Source organism: Melospiza georgiana, chromosome 1 (genome assembly GCF_028018845.1).
Source record: "Melospiza georgiana isolate bMelGeo1 chromosome 1, bMelGeo1.pri, whole genome shotgun sequence".
In the NCBI taxonomy this organism is placed as follows: domain Eukaryota; kingdom Metazoa; phylum Chordata; class Aves; order Passeriformes; family Passerellidae; genus Melospiza; species Melospiza georgiana.
The window spans coordinates 20,250,464-20,265,763 of record NC_080430.1 but is presented as its reverse complement, the minus strand read 5'-3'; the positions used below and the strand labels follow the sequence as shown (position 1 = coordinate 20,265,763).

General features: G+C 36.1%; 1 protein-coding gene across 1 annotated transcript in view; it reads left to right on the top strand.

Annotated features, from left to right (window-relative positions):
* Window positions 1-15,300, top strand: part of MALRD1 (MAM and LDL receptor class A domain containing 1) — a 230,646-nt gene that overhangs the window by 64,275 nt on the left and 151,071 nt on the right. The window contains exons 18-19 of the mRNA XM_058018380.1: window positions 10,090-10,183; window positions 12,894-13,067. Coding sequence (XP_057874363.1) covers window positions 10,090-10,183; window positions 12,894-13,067 — 268 coding nt within the window. The remainder of the gene's footprint in view (window positions 1-10,089; window positions 10,184-12,893; window positions 13,068-15,300) is intronic.

The window sequence follows — 15,300 nt, the reverse complement described above, 5'->3', positions numbered from 1 at the left end:
ACCCCACCAGCCATTTCTGTAATGAAAAACTCAGAATTCTAAAGGTAAATGGAATTTTTGGTGTAATTCCAGTTTAAAAATTATTTTTATAGTGGTTTGGGGTTCTGCTTCAAACAATAGTGTCCACTGTGGCAATTTTTGAGGTTCCAGAATGTAGAGTTTTTCTTTCATGCATTTCTAGTGGTGATAATTATATTTCATAAATGAATAGTAGAGGGGGACTTATAGTAAACTAAATACACTTTTTGCCAATTTAGGACAAGATAATGACTCACTAGTCTTCTTTGTTAGGTATATTATCTTTTATGTAAGAATAAATACAATTTCATTTCCTACATGACGAGCTTTAGAACTATGGAAATTAAAAATTTTAGATCTTGTATTCAATTTTACAGTCCCTCAGAGAGAATATTTTAATAGGGTTTGTAACAATGATAGTTTTGTAGACTTGTGTGAATTTTTCAGTGCTCTCTAGTCATTAATTGATAAGCATCAGGTTAAAATTCTGGACTTATCCTGGTGAATTCCAGAGCATGTAGCTAATCAAACTTAACCAAACTTCTTTGCCTGCAACTTCTCTGGAAGAGTGTGCATTACTCTTTATTGTCCCAAGGAGTAGTATTATTTCCTAGTGTGGAAAGCACAGGAAAAAGGAAAACAAATCAAAGTAATTGTGTATTTACCCTTATTTTTGGAACATTAAACTGGGAAAAAAAATTGAAAATGTTTGACCCTTTCTAGAGAACTTGGTTAAACTGTGTTCCTTTCAGAAAGAGAGTTGCTTGAGATTTAGCAGAGAAACATCTAACCAACAGTGTTTAAAAAGCTTCATAGAGAAAGATCATCAGTGATTACTCTGAATAGAGACAAGAGAGGTATTCTATGAAATCATAATGTAACACAATCCAAGCAACAGGAAATAATATTTTAGGATGGCCTGTATTGTATTTGCGTTGCCCCCACATGAAGTAAGGAATGATTAATGTGACTCCATGTTCTCAGAAGGCAAATTTATTACTTTATGATACTATATTATATTAAAAATACTATACTAAACTATACTAAAGAATACAGAAAGGATACTTACTCAATGCTAAAAAGATAATAATGAAAACTTGTTACTCTTTCCAGAGTCTCAACACAGAGACCCTGATTGGCCAAAGAGTCAAAGCAACTCACACCAGAATCCAATGAAACAATCACCTCCGGGTAAACAATCTCCAAACATGTTCCACATGAGCAAAACAGAGGAGAAGCAAATGAGATACGGATTGTTTTCCTTTTCTCTGAGGCTTCTCAGCTTCCCAGGAGAAAAATCCTGTGCGAAGGAGCTTTTTCAGAGAATGTGAATGCCACAGGCCTGTTTTGTAGCTCATTGGTGATGAATGTTTTGTACACAAGTTTTGTATACATGTTTTGTGTATGCACAAGTCTTGTACACATGTTTTGTGTACAAGAAACTGCAAATGAAGTCAATAAAGTAACTTGGAAAATTATCAGAAGCAAAGTCAGTTAAGGCCTAGAAGCACAATAATGAGGCTACAGCCTTCCACCTAGCATACACTGCTAAGAGCCTGGGTGGAAGCACTGTGTGCCAGGATGTGGCATTGCTGGGGTGGTGCCACCCATGGCGACACACACTGAGCTGTGGACAGCCAACCTTGCCACTGCACATCTGTGCTCACACTGTGAGTCACTCCACTGCACAGAGCTCTTGGTGCCTTGGGAGGCTCACTCTTTTTGATATTCTAGCTGTGATTTCAGATTTTCTGCAGTCGCTTTCACCCTTGTTGAACCAGGTTTGTTATTGTCAAGTGTTGTTAGCCTTCTGCCTTGATTTGTCTACCTGCTTCCTTCCTCAGGGCCTCATTTCAGCGTGTTTTGACATACCAGCAGGAGTTTGTTAATGTTTAGTTGGTCAGATAAATATTTTTCATTAAAATCTGGTGCTGAAGCAGCTCTGAACTTATCAAGGACTTCTCTAAGACATTTATTACGTGTCTAATACCTGCTTGTGATCATTTTTATGTTATTGTTTTTGATCCATTCCCTGCTAGTAATTTCCGCACAAAGATTTAGACAGCATGGATTTCCACTCAAAAAAGAGCTTCAGTTTCAATTTTCAATTTATCACTCCTCATCTTCCTTCTTCTACTCTTCTCCTTTGAACTTCCCCTAATAATCTGCTGAGATTAGTATTCAGGAATTCTCCTTTTTATATTTTTTCCCCTGTCCTTTAAATGTTACCATTTACTTTTGTTCCACCTTGCTCCTCCAATAGTACTTCAAATAAATGAATATCTAGACACATTTGCTGCATCTTAGTAGGTCTTTTTCTGACTATTCTTCTTTGTTTCTGATCTGTATGTTGCCTTCTTTCATCCCTGATACCTCTTTGCATATTGCACAATACTCTGTGTTTTTACATTTACATTGTGCTGTTGGTTTGTGGTCTGTTTACAGTAATTATTCTCATTTTGTTTTCACTGTGGCATTGTACAGCCTGTAGTTTCAGGCAGACCTACACAAGCAAGTTTTTATTAATTGGCTAATATGGATCTTTAAATATCCAAATGCACTGGAATGGGAAGAGACATCTTATACCAGATAAAAAGTTGCTTAAATTCTCATCCAATCTGACCAGCACACTTCTCACCATCATTGTAAAAAATGTCCTTCTTCATGTCCAATCTAAATCTCTTCTCCTTCAATTTAAAATCATTGACCCTTTTCCTGTCAGTATAAGTCTTGGAAAAAAAGTCTCTCTTCAGCTCTCTTATGAGCCAACTTTAAGTATTGAAATGCTGCCATAAGGTCTCCATATATCCTTCTTTTCTCTAAATTGAAATCTTTCGTATTGTCTTCATAGCAGAGGTGTTCCATTGCTCTGACCAGTTTTTGTGGCCCTCCCCTAGACCTGCACTTACACGTCCATGATGTTCTTATGCTGGGGAATCCAGAGCTGGATGTGGTACTCCAGGTGTGGGCTCACCATGGTGGACAGAGTGGCAGAATCACCCCCTTATCTGGCTGGCCACGCTTTTTATACTAAGCCCAGGTCAAAGCGTACACAATCTTGCAAGTTATTTAAACAAAAAAGGAAAAAGACCAACCAATCAACTGACTGACCAAAAACAATAACCACACACTCAACCCCCCAAAAAATTGTTGTCATGCCTGTATTTAACACTCATGCCTTTTCAGAATGTGTCCTGGCAGGTGTGATGTGCATAGACAGTTTCAGGGTATCTGAACTGTGCCAGAGGTTGCTCTATCAGGCCAAATTGTGTGGATTAGTCCAAGTCTGTCCTGTTGAAGTGACAATGCCTTTTGGTAGGGCAGCTCTACTTCTTGCACTTGTAGGTCCTAAGCTCCCCCCCATGCCCCATCCTCACAACCAGCCTCAAGGGGCTGTAGAGGGCCAGGAACAAAAGATGACATATCTCATGTCAACCTCATGTTCATACTTCATGCAGAGCTTGTATAGGCTCTAGCTTGGGCAATTCAGGCTCAGGTTTCCTAACTAGTCCACAGTCTAGGTCAGAAACAATATACATGTAGAGTGGACCACATGGGAACAAGGCACTTGTGGGAATAGGTGAAAAACAACCTTAAGACTTGGTGGTTGGTGGTGAACTTTATGTTGATAGCGAAGACCATTCAATACCTACAGTGTGAAGTGAAATACAGACAATTTTCATGCTGAAAATGTGTGTGGTACAATGCTGTGTATTTGAAAAACAAGTAGTGTGAGTTTTTTAAAAAGTCTTTCCTAAACAATTGTTTTGCCATGTTTGATAAATGGATTTCTCAACACAGAAAACTGTGGAAACAAGATAATCACATGAGGAATCAGGAAAGTACATTGTATAAACCTTCAGAGAAAATTTTGTGGGCTTAGTTCAGGTCTTAGAGAAAGATAGTGGCCTTTTGTTCAGTGCTATCAGAATACTAAAGAGATAATCCACTCTAATAATACAAACAATTTATTCTTTGTGCTGTTGTTTTATTGATATGCTGTGGAAAACTTGTCATGATGTCATCAAGTCACAACATGTGCACATAGGGGACCAGGAATGAGAATTTCTAATCTACCTTTAATAATACCTTTTCCAGTGACAATTATATTCTTAATTTCATGTCTGTCATTTCCTTGCAATTTTTCTTGAGATGGGAGAAAAGAAGGGGGCTGGGGTGAGAGCTTTTTACCTTTTTTGTCCATATTTACATGCAGGCTGCTCAATGGAAATCACATCAAGTAAAAATATCCTTTATATTCTCTACTGAACTGTCAAGTTCTGCTCATGTTTTAAATATGGAAAACCTGAAGTAATGAAAAGTTTTCACCATCTTTCAGAACCCACAGCCCACTGAGAGACTGTTGGGCCATTTGTGTTCAAGGGGTATCATGTAAGACAGGAGTTATGTTTCCCTGAAAATTAAGAGTACTGTTTCACATTTCCTATTGATATTACTATATTACTTATCAGCAACTGCTCAACAGGAAAATAAGACTTGGATGACTTTACAAGGAGAAGGAAAATGTTAGTGATGTTTATCTCATGGCTTAACTGGATCTAGAAAATATAACTGGATCTAGGAATATCAATATCTTTGAAAATATAACAGGAAGATCACAGGAAAACTGTACTTTGTTGAAGATTTAATTAAATTTTCTTCCACAGAGGAAAGAAATTGCCTTATATCAAGCAGAGAGTTTTTAAAATATTTTTTTGCAATCTGTTTTTGCAAAAATTTCTATTTATTGAGTATGCTTATATTAGCATTAAGGGACAATGTAGAAATCTACTCCCACTGAAGTATATGTCAAAACTCTCATTAACTGTGATGAGGACAGGATTTCATGTCAACCCACATGTTCTGGTGATATCTCTATGTTATTGTTTCCTTACTTTGGGAGGTTAAGGCCATATGCATGGATGTAGGAGCAGCAACTCCATATAACTGTCAGGAAAAATCATTTGGGTCAGAAAAGGTTCACATCATTAGCCAGAAGGTCTAATAGTGATCCCTTTGCTCATTAGCATTTGCTGCTGAACAGATAATTGACTGTTTATTACCACAAGTGCATTCACAAGCATTGAGAAGAAAGCAGTGAGCGGCTCCTCTTAGGATGCTCCTTATCTCAGCATGGAAGAATTGCCTTTGCAGTGAGCACTGCATGGATCAGAAAAAGTCTATTTGTTCAGCCCAGTGCAGACTTCCCTAGACAGAGATGTGAAGATGTTTTTCTGCAGCCCTTTATATCTTGGTATGCTCTACTGTACAAAAGGGAGGGACAGAAATACTCAGGTCATAACAAGTCATCCTGCTCAATGTGGGACTCTTCTTTCAGGACCATAAGTCCCAGGTATTTGATATAGTAATTCAGCCAGAATCCTGGGGTTTGTTTGCTTATTTGTTTGTTTTAATTATTTACATGTAAAATCTGAGGAAAACTGTGTTTGGGAGAAAAGAAAGCAGACTTTGTATATCCTTGTAGATTAAGTAAAAATTAACCATGAACTTAAGGTATTTTAAATATAGTTTCATAATTGCAATTGCTATATAGATATTTATCAAATGGGCAGGCTAAACATGTTGTTTTAAAAACCTAGAATCTCAGAAATTTTTAGGCACTGACAATAGAGTACTTCTGCAATAATTCTTCCAGTGCTAATATTACAGAGTGACAACAGGATCTTTTCTCTTGAATGAAGTTTTGTGACCTTAATACAGGAAAGTAAAGACTCCTAGAATATGAAGCCATTAATTCCTCCAATATTACTGAATAGTCTAAAACAGGATAGAAACGTGATTCATCCCTGCACTTTAGAGAAATGCTGTGAAAAACATCATAATCAGCATGAGGGTTCACAAGCTTATAGCGAGGCGTGATAAAGTGCTTTCCTGAACTAGAACTAGTGTTTTTCAGTATCTTGTAAAACCAAGCACTGTAAAACATCAAATATTTGACACAAGATTTTTCATATTTGATGTGTGTAACCTTAAGAATGCTGGTAACAATTCATTTGGACACCTGTGTGAAAGGACTTTATTTCAACTTTTGAAGTCTTGAGGCATTAATTTCCAAATCATTTTAAATGGTCATGAAAGAAAGGGGCTGATGAGCTTTGAAGAAGGGCAGTGTGATCTTGAGCTTTTCAGTGGGTATGATTTAAGTGATGTGCTGACCCACCCAATGTTGATAATCTCTCCAGAAGCTGATGGCAGGTCTCCACTTGTGATTGGGTTCCATGCAGCACATAATGGCTCTGATTGCCTAAATCATTCCCCCAAGAGAGGGAAAGCTGGAACAGACTGTGACAACCCAGGCATCCTTTTTTTTTCCCTAAGACAAACTGTTTTGCAGAAGGTTCAGTGGAACAGGTCAGTGCCACGTAAACAGAATGCAACTGGTGGACACCTAAAGGAGAGATTGAGGGAATAATCTCAAGTCCACAGTGCCTAGTCCTGTGTTGGCAGCTGAGGATGCAGAGAAACAGAGCCAAGGAGGAATAAATCACCATGCCTGGACTCAGCAAAGCAGTCAATATCTTACTTGATGTGAATTAATAACTACTCAAAAATTCAAGATCAAATCTAAATTTCTCCTTTTTTGAATAAAACCTTTTCTGAAAGAATTGTGCTTTCTTGGAAATAGTTTCCCTTTTAATGTACTTCTTGAAAAATTATTATAGGAATATGTTCATGCATTCTTGAAAAAATTATTCTACAGTGAAGACTTATGACATGACTTTGATCATTGGATGAAAATATTTTAACAAAGAAGGTGCTTTGAAGCTTCATTCTCTGGCTTGACCTTTGTCTGTAATTACAAAAGTTCCATGACCTCATAAGGAATTTATTGCTTTTGTGATGAAAAGTTATTATACAATTTTCTTTATTCATCCCTAGCATTAAAAAATAGGGGTAGTTTACGTCAAAGATATGCAGTGAAATGTGGATGAGTTTACTTTTAGTAAGTTACAACAAAATTTTTATGGAAAAATGTTTTGTCAGTTATTTGTCTGGCTGTTCTTTCCTATTCAAACCAAATCAAATGCTTTCTTGCCAGAAATCATCACAGAAACCTAATCTAAATTACCATGCTCTAACTAGAAATAAAAATCACTAAATAACCCTGTTCACATCTCCTGTGACAAAACTGAGTTACTGTTTATCTAAATTACAAGTTGAATACATTAGAACTAATATCACTATTTTCTAGACATTTGAAAATCTTCAGAATTTTGAATGCACCACAGTATTTGAAATTATTCCATTCTATCTTAAAGTATGCTTGTATAGAAATTAAGATTTTACTTTGGTAACCTTCTGTGGGAATTGGCTATTGACAGAAATGAGCATCACTGTAAAAATGGAGCATTTGAACAATATTAACCATTGTAATTCCTCTGTTAAGACTTGTCATGATATCACTTCACTATTCAAAAGCCTATTTTGTTCAAAATCTTAAGGGAGCATTCTTTTTATGTATACAGAATGTCTAATGCAGTTTGCTTTCATGGAATTGGGTTTTTTCCCCTCTTTTCTTTATGTCAAGTACCTTTTGAAACCTTTATAGATTTCATTGAGTCCGAATCTTAGACTTCTGAAAACATGAAATTGGGAACTATTTATTCTTATTCAAGTAACAAATGTGATGTGAACTGAGTTTCACAGCAGATGAATTTCTGAAGTTGTTTTATTATATCTTATGAAGTTTGCAGAATTACATCTGTCAAATTAATTAAAGTGGTCAAAGTTTAACCACAGCTGCAGAGAGACTATGTATTGAGGCTCTAAACTCAGAAATTTGTCTTATTTTCAGTTTTAAGTGTATATCTATGCCACTATTACATTTTGTGTGTTGTTAATGAGTTCATGCTATATTTCAAAGTATCAGGCTTCCTTGGTGCATAGATAAATGTAAAAAAAAAAGTGGGTGGGGAGATTTTAAACAACACAATCATAATGATAATCAGTATAAGGGTATTCTGAATTATATTCCTCCTAGAGAACTGTGTCCTGTCACTTCTAACTTTGAATATTTTTAATCCTTTTAAAAACAAATTCTTGCTTAAGGTGCAAGACTGCAGCTCTCTTAAAGGAAACATGGGTGGATGATGTTGGATAAGGATGTCCTCAGCCCGTGTGTCTGTCAGGACTGGGGACATGGGCACAGGCAGATTTGGAGACTGAAGCTCCTTGCACATCCCACAGTGACATCCAGAAGTGCCCAATCCAATCTTATGGAAAGTTACTGTAGTTGTAAGGGTATTTGGGTTTATCTTAGTAGTAGCAGTGTAATTAAGCTAACTCACTGCCTCTTTTTCTAAATTTGAGTTAATCAATAAGTAAGTAATTAATTGCAGGTAGATAATTGTTCATACTTTGAAAACAAATTGAAAATTATGTTTAAACTGCTGTGTGTTTGCCAGTCAACATTACCACGGAAGGAGATTTGTAATTTTGGAAATTTCCTTGCATGGCTTTTCCAAATAGTAGATGTTTTTGTTTGTCCTGTTTCCCATTCATAACCATTTTATTGCTATTGATACCAGTCCAGTAGCATTGTCCCCATTTTAATCTAAAATACCTAAAAGCCTGGGGTAATATTGTAAGGAATATTTGTAGGTATCCTGAAGGGAAAATAAGAATCCCACACTGCTGTGAGAGCAATAAAAAGCAATGCTGTCATTTATTGTTGTCGTTCACATGAAATATATTTTGCTCTAAAATGGCCCATCTGGAGCATATCCATAGTAGGGGACATTTACCTGTCTTCTTCTAGCATACTCATTTATTTTGTTTAATGGACATAATATATAAATGAAGTGTAATCATTTTTATTTACTCTGGTGATGTCAACATCAGTAATAAATCTACAATTCCCATGCAACTTCAAAACAGCAGAAACAAATTTGTCAGTGTTAACATATTTAGACTGATATTATTCTTTTACTTTTATGGGGTTAAGACCATTCCTTGCATCATTTAAGTATTTTCCCCTCCTGTTACAGGATAATAAATTTCAAGTGTAATGTTTAAAAGGTCTCTGTACATATCATATGAAAAATGGTTCTTATTCAAAATAACCTTTCTTTATAAATAAATTACAACAAAAATAGTAGAACTAACAGTACTCTGAAGCAGAACCATCATATATTTACCACTATTTATCCATCATTAATGTGTAGGAATTTTTTACTTAAGTGAGGAAAAATCTGAAAAAAAAACATTAGAAATTTTATACAGCATTTCTGAAACTGACTGTGTATGTAGCATGTAAAATAAGGATTTAAAACAATGGTAAAGAAATAACAGTTTTTGAACTCTGTTGGATCAGCAAAAACATCTTTTTTCAAAAAGTGTAGGATTTGAGAAGGCTTTATTATTTTTATAAATTGGGGTTTATTATTTAGTTAAACTAAGAGTACTCTTATCAAATCTTTCACTAATCACCTGCTAGACATTTATCACTCAGCAACAGTCAGAAGAGAGGAGGTTTATTTAGTCTTCCAGAGAGTATTTCACAAACACCAGCTTCTCCTATTCTCTGGCAGTAGAAAATAATGAAACAAATACAGCATTGACAAGTCTAATGATGCAGTAGAATATTTTTCTTTAAAAGGTTCCATAGCTCATTTCTTACCTGCCTAATTGCTTTCATCATACTGAAATTTTTATGAGTCTATAATTTTTTTACATGAATGGTACTATATTTAGCATGATTAATGTTATTGCAATAAGTACCAGAGGAGGTAAAATCATAATATGCCACTTACGATAATGTCTTGCCATCATTTTATATCACAGTGATGTTTCAGTGAATTTACACCACTGTGAAGCCAATCATTCTGCTATAGTTCACTATGATTAATGTGACCACCAGTGAAACCTGATAATAATTAGTCACTTTCGTAAATTGTCATTGAATAGACTGTATCCCCCAGAATAAATTTAATTTCATTTTAAGTGAGAAACATGGCACATGACTCTTCTATCAATTAATAAGAAATATTTAATGAGAAGTGGAAGTCTACTATACACTGAGAAATGCTTTTTTAATTCTTGTTTTCCTAGATTTTGGTGAAAGGTATCGTAGGAGATGGCTTCACCGGAGACATTGGGCTTGATGATGTGTCTTTTCTGGGCTGTACTCTTTACAATGGTAAGAGTTGAAATGCACATCTCCAAGCTGTGATCTGATTCGTTGCTGTCATTTGTTAATATTGTTACTAGAAAAGCAAAAATGAGGTTAAAAAATGTGAGTCGGGAAATCCAGACTTATTTCCTTACTTCTCAGACTCTCATATCCAGGCATCAGAACAAAATAGGTACTGCTGTGCATGCAAGGTCCAAAAGAGGTCCTTAGTAAGAAAAGTGCTGCTTCCATACTCTTTTAGATCTTGACTCCGAGAAGGTAAAAGAATCTTAGCTGTGTGTAAAGGAGCTGAACTTCATTCTGCCAATTCAGTTTGATGCAGCTTTCCACCTCCCCCTAATAATTCTTAATGTACTTACAGTGCCAATTGCTCTCATGTGACAGCACACAAATAATTCAGGTGATAGAGAAACCTACCGTCAAAATCATTGTTACCAAGGGTAGAATAATCTCTACAGAATTGTAAAATATTATATCCCAAACATGTATTCAAGGCACAGACTCAGAATGTGGAGCTCACCACAGAACAGATTTTAAGTGGGCTGCTGTTGGCTGCAGCAGGCAGTGCAGGTTACATATGGTGTGACAATTGCTCTAAAGTCATGACAGAGCTGTAGAGCAGCAAACAACTTAAAACAGTGCCTGAATATTAGTGTCCTAGCATTTACTCTAAAACACCCTAGTGTAGACGCATTTTGGTCTACTACTCCAAAAATGTCTTATAATTAGTTCTATGAGGAATACCAGCTGTGTATGGTGTTTCTTTTGCAGATAATAATCGGGTGTTTTACCATATTTATACAGGGTAAAGCAGTTATTATAAATTTTGGATGTGAAGGCTTTTTGTAAATACTCAGTTAATGGATTGTGCCTTATATTCAGGGAATAAAATCTTAAAATAACTAATCAGAAAATCCATAAATAATTTCAAATTAGTTATGACGAAAACTTTAAAACTAAACAAGAAATTGGAAAACATAGAGGGTCAGAATTTCAAAGTTCGTAACTAAGAAAAAAATCTTCATTGTATGTGGAAAGATAAATGGAAAATACTGAAGTATAATGGTAGACAAGAATCAGTTTTTGTGTTCTGTATATTTTTAAAATTAAGAGCAATTTTTGAGACAGCCTAGGGTCCTGTTCTTGTTTTATCTCCTCCATGCCATAAAAATATTCCAACAGCAAAAAAAGCAGTCAAAGAGACTGTGGGAATAGCCTGCAAAATAGACAACAGCTATGGCATATTCCACCAAATTCAACACCAGTAGGATCAGGTTGAAAAAGCAGGGTTCCCCTGTCCCTGCACACTGGAATCAAGCACTGCCCAATTGCTCTAGGTCCACTTTAGGTGACCAAACACTGACAGGGAAAGGTGGGCTTGGCAGCTTGGTGGTAAAGTCTCTAATAAGAAACATGAAAGATGTTGAATCTTTTGAATCATGAATGTATTGCTTCAGCATGGTATTTAAATGCCCTGACCAAAGGCTATTCAGTGATGCTTGCTCTGGACACAATGGTATTCAATAAAGTATAGACACTAAATTGTTTCAAAATAGAGGAAGTGTCAGATCCTCCTTTCTTTTCAGGTGTTGTGAAGGCTCTGATTATTCAAAATTTCTTCTTCCATTTCAGTGTATCAGGAGCAGAGCCTTAAATGGGGTATTTGTATTGAAAAATTTCTGACCAATAATGTCCTTGCTGTTATTCTGAGTTGTGGATAAATTTATCAATTCATCTAATTGTTACTTCAAAACATTCCTTCTCCTAAGTCTTTTGTTTGAGTGTTAGGACATTTTGAGAGTATCATTCATTTGTCTGGAAAAGAATTTATCTAATTTCATATATTTGCTTTCTACCCTTCAAAATAGAAACGGATAATTTATTATCAGTATTAGTGGTCCAGCTGTCAGGGATTAAAAACAAAAATCCTTGCTATCCCAGAGACATTTAATAGGAAAAGTCTTCACATGCACTTTTTAATTAACTCAGGTGTATTGCTCAGGTGCATTGTGCACTACAGCTAATAATTTCATAAATTATTAAATTTTAAAAAGGAGTTTTATAATGGAAATTCCTTTTTTAGACAAGAATAGAAAAGGTTTTCAAGAAAAGAGAGTAGGCTTGAAGAAAGGTGCATAGTAAAGAATAGGAGGACAAAAAAAGACAATTGATTTGAAAGAAGTGGTAATGAGTTTGAATGAAATATAAAGGAGGTGGTGGAACAAGGTGGTGACCTCAGAATAATTTCTCTAATGAGAAAATAATTTTTTTCAGCAATAAATTTACAAGGTAAGAAGGTTACATAGTAATTTCCACAGTCCCTTGTAGTAATCAACATGTTGAAGAACCCATTATCATCTGAATGATCTGTTAGCCTTGGTGCACAGGGAAAATCAGTTTCTGTGATTGCTGTGTGAGTGTTGGCACAAGTTTTTTGAAATTACTCACTGGGTTAATCCAAATTTGAAAGACTGGCAAGAGGTGTAAATCCTGCAAGTGTCAAAGATTGTATGGATGGTGTGACAAAACCAGTGCTTTCCACTGGGGAAAGCTCCAATTCAGCTCCTGCTGAACAGCATTTCAGTCATTCAACTGTCCAGGCACGATTCCAGTAAAGTCATATCCTGGAGAAGGGGGGCAGTGGCAAAGGGAGAAATCATTATGAAGCTGGAATGCCTCAGTCCAGGTGCTCAACATCCCTTTGGCTCATTTTTCAAAGGAGACTTGCCCACTGTTTCTACAACTACTTCAGGAACTTCAGTTCCTGCCACGCTCCCTATGAACAACTGCACAGAGAAAGAGTTTGTGTGTCGAGCCTCTGGCCACTGCATCCACATGATCCAGAAGTGTGATTTCAGACCTGACTGCTCTGATGAGTCTGATGAATCAGCTTGTGGTGAGTGGATCAAATCATGTTCTTTGTTACCTTGCTAGTTTGTGGGTCTTAAACACATTGCGTGATTTGGTATTAGCACCTAGATTCTATTTTAATGTGTTTTTCCCCAGGAATGTAGTAACGTTTTACTCTTAATATGAGTGATGTAATGCACTTGCTGCCTTCTGATTCAGACTCAACATTTCAAGTTACTCCTGAAATGTGGTAGGGGAAGGAATCCTCAGTTCCCTAATGATTGGTAACCATACATGACAATTTTTAGTAAGCATATTTTCTTGAAATGTTCACTAGTCCAGACTGGAAGAGAGAAAAACTTTAGAGTTTCATCTTTGTGGTGGACATCTGGGAGAACCGTATTCCCTTCTTAACTACTTCAATGAGTATGGGTTTTGTTTGGTTGGGTGGTTGTTGGGATTTTTTATATAAAAATTGTTTCAGCATCAGCAATAATTGTGAAATTCAGCCTACTCCACACAGAAGTGAGTTCCAGCCTGTAAAGCTCTGACAGTCTAAAGGAAAACTGTAAGGGGGACAATGTACAAGGTCCACACATGACACCCATAAAGATCTAAGACAATTGTTGATTGCTTCTGAGTTGCAGCAGTTCACACTGTAGCATTTTAGAAGCTGTTAATTACTTCCTTTTGCGTCAAAGAACAGTGCTTGAAATTGCCAAAGCCAGTTAATGAGGGAGACAGACATCTAGAGACAGTGACCTCTCCAGCCTTTGCAAGCAAAACTATTGTCACTGAAAATAAAACTCTGAATTCATTACACATTGTGAAGGGAATTCAGTGACCTCTCTCAGGGCTGAGGGCTCAGTGAGAATAAGTATCATTCCCTCCCTGTGTCTATTTCCTATGTGGGAATAACTGGAAGAAATGAATCTGATGTTTAAGTGCCACAGTATTTTCCTATAGTGTGAAAAAAACCCAGCCATTGAAATCTTGCCCTGAAACATAAATGCAGAGCCCTCTGAATATTTCTCCCTTCAGAACATTATCTTACAAAACATCTTTTTATTCTAAGCAAGATAAATACTGTGGAGGTTACACCTTTACATATTTGCTCTATCTGAGGTCTCCTATCACTTAGATGGGAATTTATCACTTAAATGGCAATGCTGAACTAGGACTTAAAAATGTCCGGACTGAACCAGAAATATGATCACAGGAAGGTGATATCTTTCTCAGAGGCACTTTAAGTATAATGTTTAGAGAGCATGTTAAAAAGAGGAATAAGCATGTAATGCAACTCATCATTCTCAGGAAACATCACAAATCTTCATATGGGCAACCCATGAGATCACACTGGCTGCAGTTTGCTTCTTAGTGAGGATATACAGCCTATAAATCAAAACTCACTCTCTCTTTACCATTTTTAGCCTTCAAGGAAGGAAACATCAGGCACATTCTACCAACAAACCATGGTTTCTTGATGCAGCATTTTTATGGGTTTATGGGTTAAAATAAATTCTTGTTTCCCTTGCATAGGTCTCATTGCAGTCACTTAAACTTAAGTGTAATAATCTGTTACAAAGTTCTGGAGAGTGACTAGACTCAACTTGGACCATGTGCTGGAGAATAAATATTTACAGCAGAAATGGAAAATAAAAAAGGTTTCTTTACCCTAAATAGGGTCAGTAGTGAGCTCACTTTGATACTTAGGAAGCAAAAACTCTTTGGAAGGCAACTGCATGGTTTTTTAGTAAGACAACAATAGAGTATATGATACCAATACTAAATATATGCATTTTTATGTAACTTTCAAGTTTTGTGAGGACTGCTTGAAATCTGGTTTGATGGGGTTTTTTGTTTTTTGGGTTTTTTTGTTGTTGTTGTTGTTTTTTGTTTTTTGGTGGGTTTTTTTGTTTGTTTGGTTGGGTTTTTTTTGGGAGGGGCTTAAAGTTATAGTGATAGACTTTGTAGACAATGTACAATGATTTCCTAATGTTATCAGTCTACAGGACTGGAGACAGAGCAATACAGCAGCTCATGGATTCTTGGCTGATTAATTTTACAGGAAATTCCATGTATTTTACATGACAGATTATTAGAATTACCTGAAAGCTGGTCAGAACTCACATGAAGGTAGATACTGAGATGCAAAGGAATAGAAACATTCTCAAAATTAGAATATGTCTTATAGAGGAGAAAATATAAAACTCATGTTTCATCTGAAAGGAAAAAAACTTTACATGTTAGTAATGTGTCAGTATTCACAGATACTATAA